Genomic DNA, 25,711 nt, shown 5'->3' with positions numbered 1-25,711 from the left:
AATCAATCATTTTTTTATTCAAGACAATAATACAAAACTATTGTCTTGGGGGACGTGACAAAAGGCGGGAAAGTGCCTGACGAGGTCACGCCACCCTGTGGCAAGCAGCGGTTTGACACTCATGCAGTTTCAACAGAGTTTACATGCAGAGAAATGTCTTAAATGAAACTGTATCCCCCAACCCTCTTATTATATTTTTTTTTACAGTGCAAGAATATGTACAGGAACGGAGTACAAGAATAAGTGCAGCAACATCTACTAGCAATACATGTTAACAAAACACTTCCAAACATAAAATACATGTAAACTATCGAACTTGAAGCACATGAAACATAAAATTGAAAACAAGAAGAAAAGCATGAAAACATAACACACTAGTCTTCCTTTAAGAATAATCCCTTCAGTGTTTTCTTAAACCTGCTTAATGAAAGATTTTCGGTTAATAGGTCATGAGTGACGGGATAGTTGTTTAATAAATCTGCTATCTGACAGCTTAATCTTTGATGTCCATAGTTTGTTCGAGCTCGGGGCTTGACTATGATGCTCTTTCTTAAATCGTACACACTTCTTTTTTCCTGGTATTTTGTTTCAAAGGTAGATTTATCCAACCGGTATTGGCGGTAAACTTCCAGGCTTAGTCTGTATTTGTAGAACTGAGGCATTTGGAGTATTCCATGCGATCTATAGTAGGGCGCACAAGTAGAGGACAGCTCTAAGTTACTGATAGCGCGTATTGCTCTTTTTTGTATTGATAGTAGGGAATCCAAATTTGTTTTCGTCGTGGTTTTCCACGGAAGAGAGCAATAGCTAAAACGTGAATGTATAAGGGAGTAGTACACTAGTCGTTTGATAGAAGCTGGTAGGTCACACCTAAGTCCGTTTAAGATGCCTAAGGCACGAGAGAGATCAGTTCTAAGGGTGTTGATGCGAGCATTCCATAGGAGATTTTCGTGGAATGTCACACCTAGAAATCTGGTAGTAGAAGACTGTTGTATGTCCAGGCCATTAAATTTTAAACATGGAATTGTATACATTTCAGTACCTTTGGAGCGAAGGAGTACATACTTTGTTTTGTTTATGTTTAATGCGAGCCGGTTACTTCCAAGCCATGAGGTTAAGCCCAACATCCAATTGTTTGCCTCCCTGAACAGCGCATCTAAATCCCTACCCGAAAAGAACACATTGGTGTCGTCCGCATATAAAACCAAATTCGAGGCCCGGTACATTTACAATATCATTAATATAGATGAGAAATAAGACTGGCCCTAGGATGGACCCTTGTGGTACACCATACAGCAGAGTGTTTGTCTCTGAACATACACCATTGATGACAGTATACTGCTCACGTGAAGTTAAATAACTCATGAGGAGAGTACCAGCTATACCCCTGACACCGTAATGCTGAAGCTTTTTTATTAGTATATCATGTTGTACACTGTCGAACGCTTTTCTAAAATCGAGGAATATACCCAGAGTTAGTGCCTTGTTTTCGATATTGTGCAGAATTTCATCTTTTATTCCAAGTAGTGCTGTTTCTGGCGATTTGTTTTTCTGGAAGCCGAACTGTTGCCTTACGATAATATTGGATTATTATCGCGGAGAGATTTGATTTTCTCACATCGCAGAAGTGGAGATGGCGATGAATTAAGAGCAAATTTGGTGACCCGAAATGATCAGGTGCACTTAGTGGCTCATGTAATATTTGCACGCTTCAAGTTCCACTGCGTGAATTTTTGTGAATTATTACTGATCATGCAATAAGAGCGCATTAATCAGACGCAATACCCGGCTCACTGAAGCAGATGTTTAGGTTTTAGAAACCTTTAAACGGGGTTGATGAGGCGCATACTGAAGAAAGCGCCGACCACGATTTTGGACATTGTGCGCAAAGTGGCAGGGAAACATTAAATTTAGTTTCAAAGTGAGGTAAATGCAATTCTAGAGTATGTTAATCATAAATTGCGTATGATTAGGAAGCAGTTTTATGAGCGCGAATTTATCTGTAATATTTTTGCGGAGAATTGACTTCGATATGCGTTGTGTTTCTTCCCGCCGTCTTAAGCTCGTGTGCTCGTGGCCACAGAGGACACGAACATGCTTGGGAATTCGCCCTGTTTTAAGTCTTTATTAAAAACCATGTTATATGGGTTTTCCCTGGATGTAATTAGCAGGCATACGTTCTAGTTTTTCTGATGTTGTTACGCCGTTAATGATATTTTAGGCGATGGGTACGAGAGCTTAACCGACGAATTTCATTCTTAACTTAAGCCTAGGCTCCGCTTACAAATGCTCTCAGACGAAGAGCGAGTTGGGCGAGTTGGCATCGGTCCATTATGAAACAACAGCGCGAATAAAGACGGGGACGAAAGTAAAGAGGAGACAACGAGCGCTGACTCTCAACTAACTTGATTTGAGCTAAAATGTGAAGTACACACGGCAGACTGGACAATGTCGGAACATGCGCCTTCGAGAACACAACAAAAACGACGAAAACAACGAGCGAGATTCCCACATTGTCAAGCACTGTATTACGTGCAGTCGGTGTTAGCCTTTATTCAACACAGCAATGGTATTATACAAACACAGGAATAAGACCACGTGGGAGGTTGTGGAATCATATCATGTGGCAAAACGGCCGCAAAATGGTTTCCCGTAAGCACTTGGCATTTACTTTCTTCACAAATAAAATTAAGATAACGTTAAAGGACAACCGCCACGCAACGGTATAAAGACGACGCTGAGGAAACTCCGGTTATTTTTTCGTGCTAAAAACACATTATATGGGTCGTTCTGTTTAAGGCGATGTTTTTACGGTGCCAAAACTGGGGCGCTTGCAAGCCAGAATAGTTCTTAAAGATAATGAGCCCTCATTCCTGGACACAAGCTGAGGGCTCAGTGGATTGTAAGTTGTTTTTTTTTTATCTATGACTGTACACTCTTTCTTCCTTTTCCTTACATGCAATTTTTCCAGACGCTCACGCGTATATATACTGCGTTTCAAGTCAAATAAACTTAGTTGAGAGTCAGCGCTCGTTGCATCGCCTTTACTTTTTGTCCCTGTCATTATTCGGGCCGTTTAATGCATACGCCGACCCTTTCCTGAACACGACTGTAATGTACATAGTGCTGACGTCATCCTCAGCACCGACGCCACTGCATTCGGATTTGACCAAGCACTGCCACACCATATGAGAAGCTTAAATATTTGTGTTAACCGACCGGTCATGCTCGTGTGAGGGAGGCGGTGTTGCTGAGAGGTAGCCTCAGCGAAGTATGCATAAATCTAATCTCCTCAACGTGCAATTCCATTCTAGTGGAGAAGGGGTGGCTCATAGCACATAATCATCAAGTTAATATGACAGCTGATATAAATTTTGCGCTGAGTGCCAAAATGTTGCGTTTTGCTCTATACCGCATTTTGCCCCACTTTACCCTAATCTCCAAGAACTTCGAAAACCAAGAATCTTTTTACTAAAGAAAATCCACCTTCAAGAAATGTTTCTTCTGATGCCTAAAGATAAAGAAAAAAGCAGGTGCAAGCTTTTTTGAAAGGCTATATACCAATGCAAAAAAAAGGATAATTGAGCACGCTTTAGCTATGAGCATAGGCTGCGCAACTCACTCAGGGCAACGTAACGTAACTATTCTTTTGTCCATCATTGCTCGTTTCAAACTCATGTTTATCGCTTCCATTCCATGTATGTTTAGGTGGCCACCCACTAAAATGCTTACTTCTGTTGCACTCTTCGTAATAAGTACTTTTAACCCGTTTTAACATACGCTTTTAAATCATTTACACAGTTGCGCACGTGGCATGTGTGTGGCGTTCTTAAGCTGTTAACAGTGCCTTACGACCGTGCATGCCATCCGATGCAACGAAGAACACAAACATCGGCCTCTTTTTTTCGGTGCCAGGAAGTACGAGGGAGTGACCATAAGTGCGTTTGACCATTATCAACATAACTCTTCTCAGAACGCGAGTACTGACAGCTTTCGTGCGTAAAACATATTGTGCTCTAGTCCAAACGGTTCACTTTTAGTCAAATGTGTTAACACCTAGCGCCAGTGTAAACCCACAAAAAACACGATTGCGGTCTACAACTTTCTGCAAATGAAATTAGAATCTATGCGCACAACCAGACGAGGACAAAAAAACGAAGACAACAACGAAAGGAAAGACCGCCTACGTCTGGTAGTGCGCTAAATTTCATGTCATGTCCTACCAACACGCCCAAGCTGCAACGACTGTAAATGAAAAAAAAAGCGAACCCTACAGCGCTTTGAAGCAAGCTTAAACACAAACCGATAATCTATGTGCTAGTGGAGAAAAAAGTTTAGCTCACAAACTGCTAATTAAGGGTTATAACAAGTGGAAACTTGCACTACTAGGAAGATGAACAATAGAGGCAGCTCTTGGACCAGTTAGTGCATCTTTAAATCGTAACAAAAGGGTGTGGCAGTGGATACAAAGGACGCGCACACACAAAAAAGAGACGTTAGACACAGGCGGGCGTTAGACATTCAACTGTGATTTATTGAAAAATACAATTGCTCCGCAAGACACCTGATGCATGGGCTTCTTCATTAATCTCATGAAATGGAGCATGTTTACCGATAGTACGTTTTGCCGCAATATATCCTGCCTTGAAAGTGGGTCTCCGTGATGCCCACGAAGGGCACATAGAATCATTTGTATTCATCAGCCGGAGGTTATCGGTAATTTCCACGCCCAGCGCAGTGTTTATTTAGCCTGCACTTTTCGGCATGGTGTTCATGCGATGCCAATGACATGCCTGTAGTCCTCAAGCTGACGGCGGATGTATTACCGAAGCTCACCTGATGCAGTTGGAGGCCATCACAGCTACTTCGGTCGATGAGGCCACGCCCAATATTTACGCTCATTTTGTGCGTCAACATAGTGTCGTTATGTATCAACGCATGGAAGTTTGTACAACAGGTGATGAATTCCTATTTGCAAGAAGGGGCAGATTTTGTAGGTGAATTGCACCTGTGCCAGAAAACAGCTCCTGGTATGACGACTTCCGCAACTTTACGACTCTGGCAAAGATTTAAGCGTGTGCGCATTTGTCATGATGGCTGTCGTGGTAAAGTACTGCTTTCAAACTGTGACCGCCGCCTTAGTTTAGCCGCCACATCGCCGCATCTCTTATTTAAGGCGAGAGATTTAGTGAAGACAAAATCATAGGCAACTCTCTCAAGATTGTGTTCTCTCTCAGGTGTCTTCAGTATAGAGGCACTTCATTTGTTGTTAAATGTAACCGTTGTACCTTATGCTCTTTCGTTTCAGACACTTTTTCTGAGGAGCAACTTGATAACGGATATCGGGAAACTCGTGTCATCTAGGATGCCCGATCTGAAGTACCTCAACCTGGAGGAAAATTGCATAGATATCGTACCTGTGTTCGCCTCGTCAAATCGGAATATTAAAGTGCTAGTTTTAAGCCGAAACAATATAACTAACGTACAGCCTGGAGCTTTCAAAGCGCTTCATCGAATGATTCGCGTCGACTTATCTCAGAACAACATAAGCGACCTAAACGAGACTGTGTTTGCTACTGGTTCAAGATTAGAACACGTTAACTTGGCGCAGAACAGGTTAAGCAGTGTGATAGGAACATTTAAAAACACACGCCTGCTCAGAAAGCTAAACCTATCGTCAAATCGCATCACATCTCTCGCCGATTCCTTTACCGGTCTGAGGCCTTTGATGCAGCTGTTCCTAAGAGATAATCTTATTTCTCATGTTCCCGACCACACATTCAAAGATAACACTGCTTTGTTGGAGATGGATTTGAGCCGAAACAAAATACAGTGGGTTGGAAGAGATGCTTTCAAACGACTTGTGACTTTGACTAAACTTCTGCTGCAAATCAACCAGCTTCTTTCACTTAACGCATCTTTAAGAAACCTTCCAAGCTTAGAGCACTTGGACGCAACCATGAATTCAGTACAAAATTTGGCAAACGGAGAGTTTGGAAAAAATGGATACCTAAATTCCATCCTGCTGTCCTGGAACAACATCAGCAGCGTAGAAGGTGCCTTCACAGGGACTGTGCGCCTTCGAACTCTGAAACTTTCGGGAAACCGGGTTGGGCTCCTGCGCCGAAGTGACTTCCCTCGCCGCATGGAAATCAAGCCAAACCTTGTCCTGCACAGTAAGGTTTTTTTGTCAGCGTGTATTTGTTTATATATTTATACATACTGCAGCCCTATTGCGCTATTGCAGATAGAATGTAGAGAAACATGGAGCAGAACAATGGCAAACATTCGAAACAATATGAGTGAAATGCAAGCAAAACGGCAAAACTATTCAATAGCCGCTAAAAACAGCTCTAAAGGAAGAGAGCGAGTAGAGCAAGGTAAACAATTCCAACATTCGATTACACGCGGAAAGAAACTGTATTTAAAAGTGTCCGTGCGGACAAAATAAGGCGTGATGTTTAGGGTGTGGTGACTTCTAGTTTTAGATGATATAGCAGGCAGGGATTAGGTAATAATTTCCAGAAGTCTGGCAGGAAGAGTAAATAATGCGATACAGAAATTTTAAAGACACTGTCCTTCGTCGAGATGAAAGTGGTTGGAGGCCCAGTGATGAAAGTGCCGTGGAAGGCGAGAGATTCCTACCAAACCTGTGGCATATGAAGCGAGCGGCTTTGTACTGCTCTGCCTCGATTTGGTTAATTTCGCGTTGTTTGTGCGGGTTCCAGACAGGGGAGGCGTATTGAATAGTGGACGGACAGCATAAGGTTGATTTTATGGAACAGTTATTATTTTACGGAATAGTGGAACCTTTTGTTGTGTTAGGTGCCATTAGACCTAAGCAATACTTCAGCCCAGGTTTAATGCGTAGTTCAGCACAAATGCCTCAACATGAGCGGTAAAGCCAACTTGACAGAGGACAGTAAAGTGACATTTCGCTGTAGAAAAAGGACAATTGTTTTTATATATATTTCTGAGAAAGGGAACGTTTTTAAGTAAAGTGTGCAGCTACTTACAGTGGTTGTTGTTTCAATATAATATTTATAAATCAATAATTAGTAATGTAATTAGTTTTTTATACAATCTCGTTACCGGATGCGAAATGTACGTATGAATTGTAATGTACTTTCATTATTTTCACGACGTCAAATCCTGATAACAGTTTTTTGCTTGTTAGATTTGCCATCCAAATGACCTAGGAAGACTGGGTATTTGTTGATAGCTGCTGAAATTTTAAAGGACTGAAAACTATTCTGAATTTCGGAACGTAGGCTTGGCGCCATAAAATGTATGGTTGCGGTTCGTTTGAGAAGCTAGCGTAGTGGACATTTCAGCAGCTTTTGTTTGGGGGCTAGTTGGTTCATGTTTTCAAGATGGAATGGTTTTTAACGCAACACATAAAGGGGACAGGACTGGCGTCGTCCCCTTAATAAGCAGCGCTAAAAGGTATTGGGTAGTGGATGTTTCAACAGCTTTTTTAAAATAAAGCACAAAATATAAGAAGACGAACATAACCATAATTACGTGCATGCCGCTTTAAGCCTAACTAAAGGAGAGTATTTCCGGTCACTGCAAACTAGGACGGAGACTTCTCACAGAGTTGTCACCAATCAGGGGATATTTCTTATCACATCGATAGCATTATCTAATTAACTAATTACTATTATTACTTAACTATCTTTATTACCTAAAACGAAACAGTCGAGCAGGATGCTGTACTATCGTTTTCAGAGCCTCTATAAATAAGTTTTTCATATTTGCATGTTTTGTTAGAACAACACATGCCAAAATGTAAGCTGGAAGCTGGATAACAATTTGCTGCTTGAGAGATCTGTTTTTAAGGTTTTCATTAAAAGTGAAAACAATGTGAAATGCGAGAAAAAAAAAAGCCATTCGCATTCTGAAATTTCGCGTACTTTACTTTTTTTGGCTGATAGTAGCCGCTGAAGACTGAAATATCGAATCTGGGTAAGAATGTTGGGCGTAGTTTGTGGCAACACGTGATTGTTGGTGAACAGTCGGGTGGTGACATTTGTATTTTTTGCTTCGAGCTGTGCACTGCTAACTCTAAGCTTTTCTATATCTGTACGTAAAGTGAAGCACGAACGCAGCAAATTTGTTTGTAGAAGAGAAAACGTACTTATGGTTTATTGGGGTTTAACATCCCAAAGCGATTAACACTATAAGGGACGCTGTAGAGAAAAACTCCGGAAATTTCGACCGCCTGGGGGATTCTTTAGCGTGCACTGATATCGCGCACTACACGGCCCTGAAGCACTTCGCCTCCTTCGAAATGCGGCCGCCACGGCCGGGATCGAACCCGCGTCTTTCTCCTGAGTAGCCCAGTGCCATTACTTGTACCTGACACATGGACAATATTTGCAGCTCCCGGTAATAATGAAATCTCTTTCATATATTTCACTTTTATGTCTTCAGCGCAGCAAAAATATGAGATGCGGCTGCTAGTTTCAGCTGTCTATAGTACAACAAACCTATCCCGCCTTCGTGAGCGACCACAAAAGAAAAACAGGAAAATATAAATCTGTGTTTCGCAATGTTGGTAAATTCACAAGCTCCACACGAGTCATTATTCACGACGCAAATATGTTTTGGTCTTAGAACAGTACTCCAGAACCAGTGACTAACCTCTCCAACAAATATGCCCATGTTCGCGACAGAGTAAATGTAATATATGTCTTAAAATATATAATTTGAATTCCATCATTCACTCTGATACGGATGTAAAGAAACAATAGAGAAGGCATTTACTAGGCATACGAGAAACCTCCTTTTATGCCCAATAGCACTTGCTGCTTAAGGTGTTTTGGTGAAACAGGTCGCATTTTTTTCTGTTGCTAATCAAACCGCTAGTGAACTGAGTATTTATATATGTTCTCGTTGATATAGCGCACCAGTGAGAACAACGAGTTTATCGATATTTTTCGGCAAGAAATTTCCAAAGAGCTTTTAATGTTTAAGCAATGCGAGGGTCTGTACTTTTTTAACATTTGAAACTGGAGATCCACTATCATTTGGCATGCAGCTACCAATAGAGGTAGGACTGCTGTTCTGAGCCGAAGCAGTAGGATTTTAAAAAAGGCGAAACATTTCAATGATGCAGGTTTTCACAACAAGGTCAACTTATCTCAGAATGTAAATATACACAATGCGCCTGACGAAAACATTCTTCCCGCCTGTCAGATAATCTTTTAGTTGCACCAGTAAACTCCGATGCACAACCGGCGACCTGCTTCATATAAAATTGCTCGCATACACGTTGTTCAGTTGAAGCCAGAAAATACATCTGCAACCTGAAAGATGTTAAAACTTTTATCGTGGTCATAAGCGATCAAGAATGTCAATAGGAGTGCAATACTTCGTTCACAATTGTTCTGGAGGCTGTAGCTGTATTTCAAATCGAATGTGACGGGAAACAGGTAATCGCGCCTTTGATGTTCAAGGTCTTAAGTCAGGGTCAGGGTTTAAATATTGTTGCAAACCTAGAGGAACATATGTGAGATATAGGTAGTAAATACGTAAATTTTCAACCAGCTTCTCTTTTTTTGTGATTTTAGAGAACCCCTTGAAGTGCGACTGCAACTTAGCGTGGCTTGTGCGTCGTGACAGTGCAGTTCGATTGGTATGGACTCCGTCGTGTGAACACCCACCCTGGCTCAAAGGAAAGTCGTTGTTCAAGCTAACAGAGAAGGACTTGGCTGCACGGCCAGACGACTGTCAGGCAGGCTGCCGCTGTGAGTGCCGACAAGGACACGCCCAGGGCATCCTCGTTAACTGCTTTTCGAAGGGATTTACCAAGTTCCCCAAAGTATTACCAGAAGGCACGACTGAATTGGACCTGAGCGACAACCAACTGGAACAACTCGACCACACTCTCAGGAGAAATGTTCCTCAACTCCAAGTCCTGTCAGTTAAAAACAATTGCCTTTCAAGCCTGCACATATCCGCTATTCCCGACACAATTCAGAGCCTAGATCTTCGCGGCAACAGGCTGGTGAAACTTCCTCACGTCCTCGTGGAAGAACGCAACCTGACTTCCCTCTGGCTCTCTGGAAATCCATATCATTGCAACTGCGCCGATTACCCGTTTAGACAGTGGATCGAAGGAAACATCAACGTGGTAAGGCCCCTTATGAGATCGTCTAGTCTAAAACTTTGCATGTAGCTCCTTCGGGCTCTCCAACTGCCTTATCTTTGCTGCCTGACGGCCATTATGCAATTAAGGGTGTCATTTGTATATTTATTCATTTTTATGTGCACATTACAGACTATAGTTAGGTCAGGCAGGAAGAGAACTAGACACAAAAACACGTCAAGAAAATGTTGTAGTAGAAATGTGAACAAATAAAAAAAAGCGGAGTTTATATGGTTCGAAAGGTTTAGTCAGAGAATTACAATCATGTATACTAAGCCAAAAAATATCTGGTACGTATTGGACCTTGCAAGGCGCAGTTTTACAAAGCTGGGAGACAATTTTAAGTATTTTGTGGTAGTATAAGTGAATTATATGAGTAAAGCCCATGTGAGTTTATTCTAAACAAAAAAGGCGTCTATAAAACAGTTAGTCCGTCATTAATTCTCACGCATATTTAGATGGTACGAACAGAGGACATGTTTGGAAAAAACAGCGCACCCTTAAGACACGGACTGAGCAAGACAGGACGACACAGCACTGGGCTAACACGTCTTTGGGTAGGACAAGAAAACCATCCCCTGCGTTCATTAATTAGGTCGCTTCATTTCTAAGAAGGCACAACCTTTCGCTATTAGTTGCATACAAAGAGGATGGCTTTCTTGTCTTACCCAAAGACATGTTTGGTCAGCGCTGTGTTGTCCTATCTTGCTCAGCCCGTGCTATAAGGATGCGCTATTTTTTCCAAATATTAACTACCAACAAGCCTGTTCGACCACCCTTGCTGAGGATCTGTTAACCTGATTAAAGTTATTCGCATCTTATCTAAATTCTTTTTCTCTGATTCTGAAAAGCTTTATCTATAACGAAGGCGTTTTGAAACTGATGGCTAAGCAGACACATTACGCTGATTGTAGGAAAACAGACAATATCAGTAGTGTTCCCGGATAGGTTGTTAATAATTAACACTCATAAATATCCGACACGCTACTTTATGCAAACATGAATTTCTCTGCTCATATACGCAAATTACTGGATAATTTAATAGAGTTATGCGCAAAAATAACATTAGTTGCGAATTCAGCATCGTGTTCAGTATTGTGTAATGTGCTAAGGCAATCGTGCAGGCCAATCTGATTATTCACAACAGTATTATCTTGAAATAAAAGATTTCTTGATGTTAATAAAGACGTTCATAATTTTTTTATCATATTTTTTCTTGTAACAGGTTCGAGACGCTCGACGCATAACGTGCACAGAAGGTCCGGACACGCTAGTGTCTCGCAAGAATTTTGCAAATTTAGGGCAGAAACAACTTTGCCCGGCAGCATTTCCAGAATACGTGAAGTACCTGTTCTATACCATGGGTGAGCATAGCGCATATTCTCTCTTTACAGAGAGGGTTAGACATAGGCAGGCGTTCTTATCTTACTCCCTTTGCTGCCTTTGACAGGAGTACTCCTGGTCTTCCTGACATTATCAGCGGCGTACTTCAACTTCGAGCGACAGCTGAAGGCATGGCTACGCGAGCAGGGTGTTTTTGGCTGGCTCCAGTGCGCGTCAGAACAGGGAGTGGACGCGGAGAAGCTGTTCGACGTGTTCCTCTCATTCAGCAGCAAGGATTCTGGTTGGGTTCACGACCAGCTGCTCCCGAGACTGGAAGCTCTCGGGTTCTCGTGCTGTACCTACGAGCGCAACTTCAAAGGCGGATTCCTGCTCCAGGACATTATCCGCGACGCGGTCGCCTGTTCCAGATGGACTTTGCTCCTCATCACGAAGTGAGATCCATCGTTACTTTATTTGTTCACTAAATCTGTCGACAAGCTAAGCTATAGCCCCGATTTAGTCACCACTTGAAAAGTTCTCAGGTATTAACTACAAACTGCAAAGCAAACACTTCGGACACTACGGTCCAAAATCACTGGTTATAACTGGCTTTGGGTCGTTTATTTTTTTTAGGATGTACTGGCAATCATTTAAGCTAATCGAAATTTCAATTAAGTTTACTGCATTCGTATTTAAGGCATCCATGGCGTGATAATAAAATATTCGGTGTCGCTTTGGAATGATCTTGACTTATATGTACAAACATAGTAAACGACAAAGCTCAAATAAGCCTTCCTTAACAAGCCGTGGATTTTAACCTGCAAGATAATAGTGACGCTTAATAAAACTGACTAGCCTAGTACAGCCATCACTACAAAGCCTCCGCAAGCTCCAATGGCGCGGCCCACACGAAACCGTTCTAGGTCCCACAAAGGCCGTGGTGGTGCTGGGAAACGAATGTGCCCACCTGCTGCCCACATAGGTCCCTCGTTGGTACATGAGGGCAGATTCAACGTCAATGTGGGCTTACGCTGTAGACACACCTGCTAGCCTTAATGGGGCTGCCCACACGAAACTGCTGTGCGTCCCACATGGCCAGTCATGTGGCTGGAAAAAGTTGGCACCCACATGCTCCCCACATTGGTCTCCTGAAGATTACCTGTGGGCAGGTGGAACATACATGTGGGCTCTGTGCGAGAAAAAATTTGTTAAGCGTAATTGGGGCTGCGCACACAAAAAACCGCCAGGATCTCAAATCATTTTTGCCGGGTCGCGAAGGCGGGCGTGCCCACAAGTTGCCCTCATCGGTCCCTTCTCGGGGTATTTTGGACAGATGCAACATAAATGCGGCATTCGATTCATCGAATCGGCGATTCATCGCTGCAGGCGGTGGATCACCTGCTTCTTTCGCGTCCTTCGTAAATCGCCCGCAGGTACATCGGCTACAGCGGGGTTTAACTCACCGATGTGACTCCATCGTGTTGTGCATGCATTGTTTCAATTCGCAAATTTGTATTATGTGCACTCCTCACTTCCTTTTATACATAACTTGTAATATAATTCACAGCAGCTTTACACGATTACTTCAAATTACTTTATCTCGGGCTCTTGTACTCAACTACATACAGCAAATTAATCAATCATATTATCACAGGAATGGCTGTACCCACTTACTAGGACGCACTGGACTGCCTGAGGCTCTCCAAACGTCGTTATTGCAGTGGTTGCAGCCTTCGGCCTACGGCCCTTTATCTGTTGTTACAGCCAGCGTCCGTTCCGGCAGACGCGGTTGTTGCGACGCGCGTCTTTACACTCTCTTTTTCTCCTCTTATCTTTCAACTATCTTTATCTGCACGTGGCGGCGGTGGTGGCTCGGCTTGAGCCAGTCGGCAGGCCTGTGTACTTTTCCTTTTCATCCTTCTCTCGGTAGGAACCAACCAACCGTTATTGCAGGCCCGTGCACTTTCTTTTTCGTGATTCCTTCAGTCGCAGCAACATTGGTAGAGCGACTGCTCCGGTGAAGCGGTGGTCCCGGGTTCGAACCCCGGACTCGGACGAATTTTTCTTCAACTACGAAGTTTCTGAGAAAGCTGTATAGCTTTCCTTTGTAGCCGTATGGCTGCGCTCCGGTGGATGTAAATGAGTAATTACTCCCTTATTGCATATCTACACCACTTTGGGGGTTTCCCCTAAACATTTGATTAATAGCATTATACTTTGGAACGCGTACAGCGCCCAACAATAAGATGCGCTGCCTGCACAAAGAGGAACAGAGGTTCACTGTGAGTGGCCCACAAAACCCATTTCCTGCCGTGTTTACAAAAAAAAAATTCATTTCGTGTCTTAAGTCACGCTGGTACTAAAATATTTAGTGCATGATGTTATGCCTTGAGGTCAAAATGTCGGCGCTTCAGATGGGCCCTCCACTAAAGAATCTATATCGAACCCCTATGGGGCCCATGTGGACTGGACCCAACTGGGCTTACCGATTTAGAACCCGTATCGGTTCCATAACAATTTCGGATTGGATGCCTGAGATGCAAACCTTACGTTCACCCCCAGGGGCTAACCACATCTCGTCAAAATAGGACCGATGGAGGTGCTCAGAGGGCTACTGACAGGAAGAAATGCAGGTCGAATGTCGGCAGCGCCACAAGAGCTACCTGCATCGATCTCAAATGGGATCTATTGGGGCCTATGTGGGCAGCCGAATGGGGGCCGACTGGGGCCTGCATTGCAAACCCCACATAGGTGCCACCGGGGCTCATATGTGCTACCGACGTCGGATCTGCAGGGGTCTGCCCTTGGTAGCTTACTTTGTGCTATATGGGTTGTTTTTTAGTTCTCGCTTGAGAACTTGCTGGGATTAGCCCCAAGGATTCTGGGTCCATTACGCAATCCCGTGCAGCCACTACGCCGAAACGAAGGCACGCGCGTTGTGCTGTGAAAGGTGTTTTCAGCGTCGAACATCAGATTTGAAATTTCTAAGCAGTATTCACAGTAAATGAATATAGCGCTTTCAAATATTTTGAAGCTTAGAGATATTCTCAGTTTTCGTATTTTCGTAGCGCCTGCCTAGCTTGCATCGTGCAAAAACCCACAGCGCGCATCGAAAAATAAAAGTAATTGCTCACCAACGACCATTTCAGCGTTTCAGTTGTGCGATAACCGCGAAACCTGAAGTCGCTTCGCCGCGCTGTGACTGGCGAAGGCGCCTCCAGATAGGCGACACAATCGACTGTTGCAACCGAGTGCTGGCTAGCGTCCATGCATTGAGCGGTAAACATTCGCACGCTCCATGTCAAAGCGCATGCAAAGCCCCTCAGGGAAGTGAAGTGTCGAAGGAACGTGCAAGACAATCCAAATTTTACAGTACAATACAAGGCACAGGCTACCGTTTCTCCTGCGGTCTCGTAAGGGGGCAGAAAGTGCGCTCTCAATAAAGTACGGCAAACAACAAGACGGCGCTACGTGCGAATGGAGAAAAGGGAAAATAGAACTACAGCGCCAATGCACCTAAAAGTTTGGGGGCCACTAATTCAGGAGCGAGTCCTCTTACCCCAACCGGCGAAGTGGCGCAACGACTAATTGATGCGCCACTGCACCAGCAGGTAGTTCTTTCAATTACACCCACTGACGTGGCTTCGAAAACCAAGATTTCTCTTCCTGGGCATTGCGGGATATAAGAGCTCTCGCAACCTTCATTTTTGCATAGATACGCGGACTCTTTCTGGAAGCTGTCTATTTTGCACGTAGGCCAGCTTTTGTCTGATTCGTTTTCTTTTTGTCTATTTCCAGCAAAAACAAAAACTCTCCGACTGGCGCCTCGCTCTTTGAAAGGGGGGGGGGGGGAATTAAGAGGGGGGGGGGAAGAGGGGCGGAACGGTGAGAGGGAACGGTGAAGGGGTCTGCTTCTGAGCCCTGCAGCCCCTCAGAAGCTCCTTGTTGGCAACGGACAGTGGAACGACGGCCCCATTGCGTCAACAGATGCCAATGAACGCGGGGAGTTGGAAGGTATCATGAGCGCAGGGGCACTCTTTAAGAGTTTATTTATTTATTCATTTATTTCAAAATACTGCAGGCCAATAGATTGGCCCTTGCAGGAGGGACTATACAAGGCATTGAAAATGACAAATACTAAGAAAATACATGGGGTTACGAACAATGAGCAGAATAACAAAGTACAACGCTCATTCACTCGAGAAAATGCTTCTCAAGAGCTTTACTAAAATTTGAGGACTGGAAAATGGCCTCGGGAAGAGAGTTCCAGCCGGAAACAGTCCGTGGAAAAAAACTGTGCTTGAATGAGTCAGTCTTTGCAAAAATGGGTTCAAGCAAATGAATTCTTGGATGGTGTGTTCGGCGCGACAATTGTTTGAGAATTACAGAACGGGGTATGTTTAGTTTATGTGTTAAAAGGTTATGCATAAACAACAGACGGGAAATTTTTCTGCGTACTTCAAGTAATGGAATATGGTTGGTTTTCATTGGTGTTGTAGGTGAGTCTAACCTCCTGTATTTGTTATAAATAAACCTAACCGCTTTCCTTTGCACCATCTCTATCTCTATCGGGCCGGCTGGAGGATGGTTGTCTGCCGATATATACAATAAGAGAATTACACGCCCTCCCCGCCCTCCCCCCCTCCCATAGACTGGCACCTGCCTCCCAAGGGTCCTGACCCCTCTCCTTTAATACGCCACTGACTACAGTACGCGGCATCATACTTGAAATGGAGCCCTACAAACTACAACTACTTTCTTGAAAGGAGGGCCTTACTGCACATTGGAACGCGCTTGAGATCAGTCTTTTATTAAGGTTAACATCGTAGCTATTAACCAGACCAGTTTCATCTGTCAACGAAAATACTCTGCGAGAAATATTTCGCTCTTGGGCAACTGTTGCATTATAATGTGATTAAACGGAATCCACAGGAGTTTACGGCCTAAAAAAGCTAGGCGAGAAATCAATAGTTGCGTTTAAGTCAAAGGTATTTTAGGCGTCAGGTGAAGTTCACGTCCAAGTATCAAGGAAAATGAGAGTACGGCGAAATGAACGGAAGTGAGGAAAGGCTTTTCATACGGCTCCTTCTCTGTTCGATTAAGTTATGACAGCTGCTTAAATTTCTAGCGCGCAAAAGATTTGCGCGTCAGAAGAGGTCCGACTATATTGCGAGATAAAATAGGTTGTGCAATCAGCACTCACCTCCACCGTGCTGTCGTCGCTTCCCTGACAGCTGGTTCACAGTAACATTGATTCGTCCCTTGGGAAGTTCATGCTGCCTACGCAACAATAATAAAGCGAAAATCTTTGAAAGTGAAGGTAGCACTAGAGAAAATCATTGGAATTGAAGGTAGTGCTAGCGCAAATTGTTTTGAAGTGAATGTAGCGCTATTAAGAAGACCATATGGTGAGAGGACGACACAACAAAGAACACTACCTAAGCTCTGAGAATCTTTAACGAGTCTTACCTTACTTAAGAAAGGCTTAAAGCGCGTTCAGGTCTTGAGAAATCCAGCCTTTCTTAAAACACAGGGCTGGGCGCCTAGCCCGGCATGTGGCATCCACGATGGGACCCAGAACAACCTTCTTAATTGCCGAATTGTGGATGCCACTTGACTGGATCGGGTCAGTCAAGCCTTCCTGGGGCCACGTTCAGAGGCTGTGCAAGATTCTGAGAGCTGAGGTAGTGCTCTTTTTAGTTGTGTCGTCCTCTCACCCTTCAAAATTCAACCGTCTGCTCATCGATTCGGATAATGAGGACAGCTGCCGCGCTCCTTGCGTCAACACCCCCTTGATGGCGCAAGTAGCTGGCTCTGGGGCAACCACTCCCTCCTCTTCCTCCCTAAAAATTTTCATTCATGGCGAGACACCTTAATCAAAGGAGTTCCGCCTTCTCTAATTCGGCCATGTCAACTTCAATAACACTGTAGAACTGTAGAGGCTTTATGGAGCGCACTAAGCGGGCCAATTTCCGCCTCTACCTTGAAGCTTTGGAGTCCTTACTAGCATTGATTGCCTTCCAGGAGCCAGGCCTTGGCGTCACACTTTCAAATTACACGACGTTCCAACAGGATCCCGCGTCTTGTCTTCTCGTTCACAAAGACTGCAAAACAACTTAGTGGATATCGACCTCCAGCTCAAGTATTCTTATGTAATGGTGACCCTCATACCACTCCACCGCAGGGACCCACCGTTGCATATACTCAACGTGTACTGCTCTCCCAAACTTAAGCGAGCGACTTTTGCGGACTTCTTTAGCCGCGCGCTAAGTGTAGCGGGTCGCGAACCACTGAAGATTGTGGGCGACTTTAACGCTCCCAGTCAGCTGGGGGGGTATCGCAAAGGAGTCGCGCGGGCGTAAGCTAGCGGAGCTTGCGTCCACGTTGGGCCTCACCCTCCGCACGGACCCTGTCCACCCAACCCGGCTAGGAAATTCCGTGACACGGAATACGTGTCCGGACTGAACCTTCACTCGCAACATACGATACGCAGACTGGTTCAACAACGAGGAGACCTTCGGTAGCGACCACTGCAACCTTAACACTACACTACGCACACGCCCCCTCAAGAGTCCCAGAACACAAGCCCGTATCCCAGATTGGACGAAATTTTGGCTCATTTGATAATACACCATTTCCGAGCAAGGCTACCCAGCATGATACAAACAGCTGCTGACACACGTTTGCTCGCATGAAACTCAGATCCAGCTCTCAAAGGCGGCCACGGACGCGGATAACCACCTTCTACACCTCTGGGAAGCCCGTCGCAGTCTCGTTCGCCGTTGGCGACGCCAGAAACACAACAGAAAGCTTAAAGCTCGAATAGCCGGGCTTACCCACAAACCGACCAAGTACGCGGCCCAACTCACAGACACCAACTGGGTGGATAAATGCAACTTGGCCTCGCGAGAAATGTCCAGCCGGAACACATGGCGTCTCTTTCGTGCCCGAATCGACCCAACCCAAACACGCACTGAAACACAAAAAAGATTTGCAGCGAGCCATGCACGCTTTCCCTGGAAACACGAATCAACTGGCACAGAAACTTCGGGACCAGATCTGTGTACGGGCCCAAGATCCCCGTGGATCTGCGTACTCTTCTGCAGGCAGAGAGAACACGGAGCTAGATAAACCTTTCTAGCTCCATGATCTGCGGGTGGCTCTCGCCAAAACGAAACGGGGCGCTGCGCCAGAAAAGGATAAGGTCACCGTCAAGCTTTTGACGAACCTGCCCGACTTAGCACACAAGTCCCTCCTCGAATACGTCAGTGCAATTTGGCGCGGGGACACCCCCCTGCCAGTGGACTGGAAAACGGCTCTGGACACTTTTATTCATAAAGCAGGCAAACCAATTGACACAGATAACCTCCGCCCCATCTCTCTCACCTCATGTGTGGGCAAACTAATGGAGACGATGGTGCGGGATCGGTTATCTACATATCTTGAATACAAACATGTCTTTGCGAGCACCATGTTCGGATTCCGCCCACACAGATCCGCACAGGATGTCCTCCTGCAACTCAATCGGGAAGTCCTTGACCCCCTCGAATGCCCCCATAATGACCGGGTAGTACTCGCCTTGGATCTTAAAGGGGCATTTGAGAATGTAACACATGAGATCATACTCACAAACCTAAGTCACACCGACTGTGGCCTCAACACATTCCGATACATAAGCCAATTTTTAATGGATCGTCAATCCTACATTCGAATTCAAGATAGAGACCATGGTCCTTACCTACTCGGCACGCGGGGAACCCCTCAAGGCGCGGTGCTTTCCCCGCTTCTCTTCAATCTGGCTATGATGCACCTGCCGGCCCAGCTGAGTGGTGTCGCCGGCGTGCAGCACGCCCTGTAGGCCGATGGCATAACCCTATGGGCCACGCAGGGCTGCACAGGAGACATTGAAACCAGACAGCAAACAGCGGCGAGGATAGTACACCGCTAAGCCCGCCGGTGCGGTCTTCAATGCTCCTCTCAAAAAGCGGAATTTGTGCACCTCCGCCCGTCACAAAAGTGCACAAATGAAATATCTCTTTCTCTTGAGAGTGGTCCCATACGCGAAAGTGATGAGATACGGGTACTCGGACTCTACATCCACAAACACAGACGGCCAAGCACTACATTGTCCAAACTTCGTAAGGTGGGAGACCTGGTGGGCCGCATGGTCCGCCTTGTTTCCAACAAACGCAGGGGGTTACGAAGTAAGGATGCCTTGCAGCTGGCAAACGCCTTTGTAACCAGTCGAATTCTCTGCTCGACTCGTTATCTCCACCTACAGAAACAAGAGGAGGACGCCCTTGAGGTCATCCTTCGCAAAATTATTAGGCGTGCCCTTGACCTTCTGATCACTACTTCAAACATCCGGCTTAAGGCTCTTGGGGTGGCGCGTACTTTCCGGGAGCTCCAGGAGGCGCACCTTAAAAACCAGTACAGGCGCTTGTCGCTAACGGAGTCGGGCCTGCGCCTTCTTTCTCGACTCCATATCCGACACACCACTCCCATGGAAGACAGGTTTAACATCCCAGAACTGTGGAGATGTACCCTCCACGTGCGACCTCTTCCAGCTTCTTGAGATGGTCCATACTTTCCCGGAGCTCCGGGAGGCGCACCTTGCAAACCAGTACACGCGCTTGTCGCTAACGGAGTCCGGTCGCCGCCATCTTGCTCGACTCCATACCCAACACACCACTCCCACGGAAGACAGGTTTCACATCACAGAACTGTGGAGACGTGCCCTCCACGTGCAATCTCTTCCAGCCGACATGTCACACGAAGACCTTAATGGTCGACGCCTGGCACGAACGGAAGCCCTAGCCCGACATTATGGCAACAAATCATCAGGTGTATTCTACGTGGACGCCTCTAGTCCTCACCATCGGGGATGATACACGGTCGCAATAGTTGGCAACAGCAACACAGTTAATGGCCTCACCTTCAGACCCAGTAGTGCAACACAAGCAGAAGAGGTCGCGATTGCTCTCGCGGCCCCACATTCTGATTCAAAATACATAATCACCGACTCGCGACGGTCCTGTCGGAACGTCGAACATGGCTGCACTCCCTTCCTAGCATGTCGAATCGACCAAAATCGCATACCGGATACGGACCCCGCACACCGTTACATTATATGGGCCCCTGCTCATCAGCGGTTGGCAGGAAACGAGGCAGCAGACGCAGCCGCCCGCGCGCTCTCTCACCGGGCTGTTTTCTCCTCCCCACCCGATCAGGAACCCGATTTTAATCCGGCGTATACATTCAAAGAAATTACAGCCTACTATCAAAACAGTCATCGCCTTTATCCAAGCCCATGTAAAGGCCTCAAGAAGGCGGATGAGCGGCTCCTTCTCCGCCTTCTCACCAATACTCGTGCATTACTGTGCCCGGCAGCACTAAAGCATTTTCACCCCTTCTTTAACGGCAGCTGACCGCACTGTAGTGCGGTGTCTTCTGACACCTATCACATGGTGTGGGTCTGCCCCTCCAATCGGGCTATTCGCCCCAACCCAACCCAGGAGGACTGGGAGGTGACCCTGCTCGGCTGCCACGACTTACAGGCCCAACAAGCCTTAGTCTGGCGCGCCCGGGCGGCGGCCACCGCACTTGGGGTCCCAAAGAAGGGACCTCCGCCTAGTGCTTGTAAGGATCGGTCCCTTACGGGCTGATCCAAACATACCTCCTGTTCCTTCCAAATAAATGTTTTCACCACCACCACCACCCCCTCTCACCCTGTGGTCTTAATAGGGCTACCTTCACTTTCTAAGAACGAGCAACCCAGTTATATCGCACCAAGTTCTACTAAAATAGAGCTAAAAGACAGCATTTGCATAAGGCGTACGCTCTCGTACGCTCCCAAGTACAGCGACGCCTTGCGCCACGGGTTCCTTACTACACCGCTGCGCCAGAAACACGTCATACGCTGTTCCGGTCACGTAATTGCATTTTCGAGGATCAGAGCTCCCTTTTAGCCACCATTTCGACATTCCCAGTTCAACTAAATTGGTTTGTTTCTGAAGTTTTGAGACGACACAAGGATCAACTATTTTGGAAGAGAGTATGGTAGTCTTTCTTAACTAGCTCCAGCCTAAGCTGAAAAAGTAATCTACGAGATAGGAGTTAGTGCAAGACATATATGAGGCTATTTACTTCCCATTATAAAGCAGTCTATTGTGACCTAAAAGTCTTCGAAATATATTCGTAACAACATTATCTTTAACACGTACTCTTGTGCAATGACAAGGGCAGCAATAATTTGATCTTCATCATTAGTGAATAAACAGCATAAATGAATGAAAAAAAATTGCGAGGATTTCATAACCGAATTATAATAAATGTGCAAAAAAAAAAGGATTTTTATGAGGGGTTTAACCACTACAGTGGTGTCGTTACAGAATGGAGCGTCCCAGCCTCAACTATTAGCAAAAAAACAACAAACTATGCTCTTCAGTGGAACATACTGTTCACACCTGCAAAGCAATCTATTGTCTTGAAGAATATCGTTGCGCAGGGCATTAAGATTAGAGCTTTGTAAGTTCAGGAAGTTGGCTGCCTCGTGGCTTTTCAAAATTTAGTGTGATATTTGCGTTGGTTCCACGTCACAGCACGAATTTGTCTTGCCTAATTAGCCCACGTTGATTCATCATATAGATGGTTTTTTCGGAAGCTTTTGACAGCTGCTTACCATTTATTTTGTGCCACCCCTATAAGAAGCGTTTATGTTTTTTTTTTCTTGCAAATGTACAGGCTCTCAATAGGAGTATTCAGCCTTCTACCATCGACGTAGTCGCGTGCCGGAACGCCACGTAGCACAGTTTTGCACTTCCGTATCTACAGCGCTAAATACGAGAGAGAAGGAGCACGCACAAGTCACCCAACAGAGCACCGCTGACAACTAAATTTTTATAGGACGGCCAGCAAGCTCATATACTTACTGGCGACTGGAAAGAAAAGAAAACACAAAAAAAACATGCACGGAAGCAACTAGCGCCGGTGGAGAATTGGCGCGTGTCAAATATCGCAATCAAAATACTTCATTTCTCTTTGCGACAATGTTATTGAAGGCGCGCTTACACAAAAAATCCTGGAAACTTGCTGTAATACGTGGCTTAATTATTTCTCTTGTCAAAGCGTAACGAATTTTACCTATCACGCTGCTTCCCCACTAAAGCGGTTCACAGGCTTCGCTATCACTTTCTTCTGTTCCATCTGTTTTGCACTCCCTGCAATGTTGGACTACGTGGCCCGAAGTGGCCACACGTGTGACGTCGTAAATTGTGCCTTCTAATCTTTTGTTGAGACAGCAGCCCGTCTGTCCAACATACCTCTTTCCCCAGGATATGGGCAGAGAATAGATGACCCCTTCTTGACAGGTAACAATGCTTTCACCGTGCCTAACTGGACGCCAAAACGGTTCAAATTTTCTGCCATTTACCTTCTTGCACGTGCTCGACAGTTTCTTGGGGCGCTGAAAACCCGACATAAACACCTGCACAGTTTCCAATCTTTATGAGGTTGTGCGATACCTGATGGAGGTACGGCACGACAACAGCCTTTCTGTTCTCTTCTAGCCTAATGCAGTCGCTTGTGTTCAGAGCTTTTAAGCTTTTAAAAACTTTACTGCCACTCAAGTCAGAACTTCGGGTGGGTAGCCTGCCTTCGTTAGGCGGTCGACTTGTATTCCAAAGCTTCGTTCCATGCAGTGTTCACAAGACTTTTTTAAAACATTATCAAAAACAGACTGAACAATGGCTTGTTTTACGGATCTGGAATAGGCTGATGAGTATGGAAGGATGGGTTTTTGAGCCTGGGGCTCGTAGGACCAACACTTGTGGGAAGAAGTGAAGTGGAAGTATATATCTAAGAACCTGATGAAATGTTGAACTCGTGTTTCATGAGTTAAAGAGAATGGCTCAAGATACTCCGAGATTACTGCGTAAACATTTAAAAACAGCTGGTCGAATTCGAGGTTGTCACACTGTAAAAATAGAAAGTAATCGTCTACAGATCTGAAAATACGGCACATGCGAAAACCTTCCACACGATCTTGCAACCTTTTTTCACGCAAAGCGAAGAACATATCGCTGAGTACGGGGCTATGCATGACCCAATACATATACCATCTTTCTGAATGCACACATACCCATTCCAATCTACGGAAGTCCACCAAAGATAAAACAATAATAGTTTGAGGAAAGCACTGGCGGAAATTCCGCAGTGGTTTTTAAATGGCACAACACCATGCCTTTCTTTGTGATAATTAACTGCTGACAAGATTTCGGCTTTCGGAATCGTGTAGTATAAGTCCTTAATGTCAACTGAGAAACATTGAAGCCTACTATTGTGATCACTTCATAGGAACTCGATTACCTCATCAGAGCATTTTTATTCAGAAAGGGTTGTCAATAGCCAGACCACTGAGTTGCTGTTGCAGGTACTTTGCTACATGCTTCTGCCAAGTCTCTGCTTCTGATACTATTGCGCGAAGTGGCCAGTAGAGTTTATGGGTTTTCGGTGTGAAAGAAATGCTTAGGCTGCACTTGTTGCAGTTTTCAGTCATGCTCGACAGCGGGTTCAAATTCTACTTTTTAGCCAGCCGCTTTGCCTGACTGCTAATTTTCGAGGTTTGAACATCGGCACGCTTGTCAAACACTGCAATTACGCTGTCAGATGCCTTCGACATACGCTGGTCTGTGCTTGAAACAATAAATTCCCTATATTTATCGGAGGGAAAAAAGGTCAGTGAGCGTTCTTTTAGCGGAATGACAGTCTTAAAGAAAGGGAGTTTTTTCCCTGCCAGCCTATACTTAGCTAAAAGGTACACACCTTCAGAAATGCACCGGTCGACTTCGGTATTTTCCGCACGGCGAGAAACTTGTCGAACCATACTTAATAGTTCCGGTCTTGATGTTTTCGGTTCGACCGCGAACTTGGGCCCAAGGCTGAGGACTGGCCTAATGTTGTGTGGAAGGGAGGCACCCTCCATTATCTGGATCTGTTGTCCAGTCGCTGGGGTCTCCTTGGAAAGTAGTGCACGAAGTGGTTGGATCGTGTACTGCTAAAGTAATTCGGTGGTGCGGTGACTACACCGTTATGACTGGTGCCACTGGATCTTTGAATAATCTGTTCCCGCATCGAAATATACCAGAACATTTAGGTGATCCCTATACGCACGCACTTGCTGCAGCCATGAAGCTACACAAAACACTATGCTGGGAAATTTATTTTGTTAACTTCCATATCTACAGCGCTAAAGAAGAGACAGACGGAACAAACACAGGTCTCACAACCGTCCTTCTGTCTAGTCCTTACCCCTGTAGATAAGGAAGTTAAAAAACAAAACCAACTCGCCCAGCATGCTGTGTAATTTTTGAAATCTGTCCATTGTTAACAACTAATATCAAGATGTGGTCAGCTTCAACGTCGCTTCCTCAGCCAACTTGTCGCGAGGTGAGCTCGCTGCGCCACTTATTGCCGTCGGCCAGTGACTTCTTCCTAGTCTTTTGGATGTCTGTTGGAAAAAAAGTAAAAAAAGTGGCATGGTTTCAGACAAACGAACGATCATTACGAGTGCACCAAAGCGCTGGACACATAGTTTTTTGTGCTTTACGGCGGCTACGCAGACAAATTACAAATTTTGAAATGCACCCTCAATACTGCAGGAACTTCGTTGCGAGCGAATGGTGCCGCTGGGAGTTCCGGTTGGCCCATCAGCGAGCACTGCAGGACCGGATCAATCGTCTGCTCGTGGTGCTCGTGGACGATGTGGTCCCTGGCGCTCTGGACGAAGACCTGCGGCTGTATGTGCAAGCTGCAAATCACCTCCGCTGGGGAGAACCCAATTTCTGGGAGAGGCTGCAGCGCTCGCTGCTCAAGAAGGACTCCAAGAGGAAACTAATTATCGAGCAGCCAAGCAGCAGCATATAAACCGACACCAGCTGCGATGACACCTAGAAAACCACAGAGCAGAGGGCAATCCTTGCATGCCTGCAAAAACATATTCCCAGCATTGAATTGCGTATCCATTATTTGTCTGTTACTACTCTGTGAGAGAGAATAAATTTATTTGATTCTTTGAAAAGGGAGGCTGCCTTTTGATGCAGGCAGGCTGCTGTCGCTTGGTGGCCTTGATCTCTTCAACCTTGGCGACCTGGTCAACTCTGTCTCTGCGCAACTTTTGCTGCAAAATGTGCGAGTGGCCCAGCGCTGCCACCGAGTGCTCCTCGGTGGGAACTTAGG

General features: G+C 45.4%; 1 protein-coding gene across 1 annotated transcript; it reads left to right on the top strand.

Annotated features, from left to right (window-relative positions):
• Positions 1 to 5,602: 5,602 nt before the first annotated feature.
• On the top strand, positions 5,603 to 25,468 carry LOC149333236 (protein toll-like). The gene is made up of 5 exons (XM_089556011.1): positions 5,603 to 6,176; positions 9,576 to 10,138; positions 11,379 to 11,517; positions 11,604 to 11,928; positions 25,135 to 25,468. The coding sequence occupies exons 1-5, from the start codon at positions 5,729 to 5,731 to the stop codon at positions 25,397 to 25,399; spliced, it is 1,740 nt and encodes a 579-aa protein (XP_089412137.1). The 5' UTR covers positions 5,603 to 5,728; the 3' UTR covers positions 25,400 to 25,468.
• The last annotated feature ends 243 nt before the right edge of the window (positions 25,469 to 25,711 follow it).

This window comes from Amblyomma mixtum, chromosome 8 (assembly GCF_055824585.1).
Source record: "Amblyomma mixtum isolate Tamu chromosome 8, ASM5582458v1, whole genome shotgun sequence".
Classification (NCBI taxonomy): Eukaryota; Metazoa; Arthropoda; class Arachnida; order Ixodida; family Ixodidae; genus Amblyomma; species Amblyomma mixtum.
Note: the sequence above shows the minus strand (reverse complement) of the source record. Positions and strands in the feature narration are given on the sequence as shown.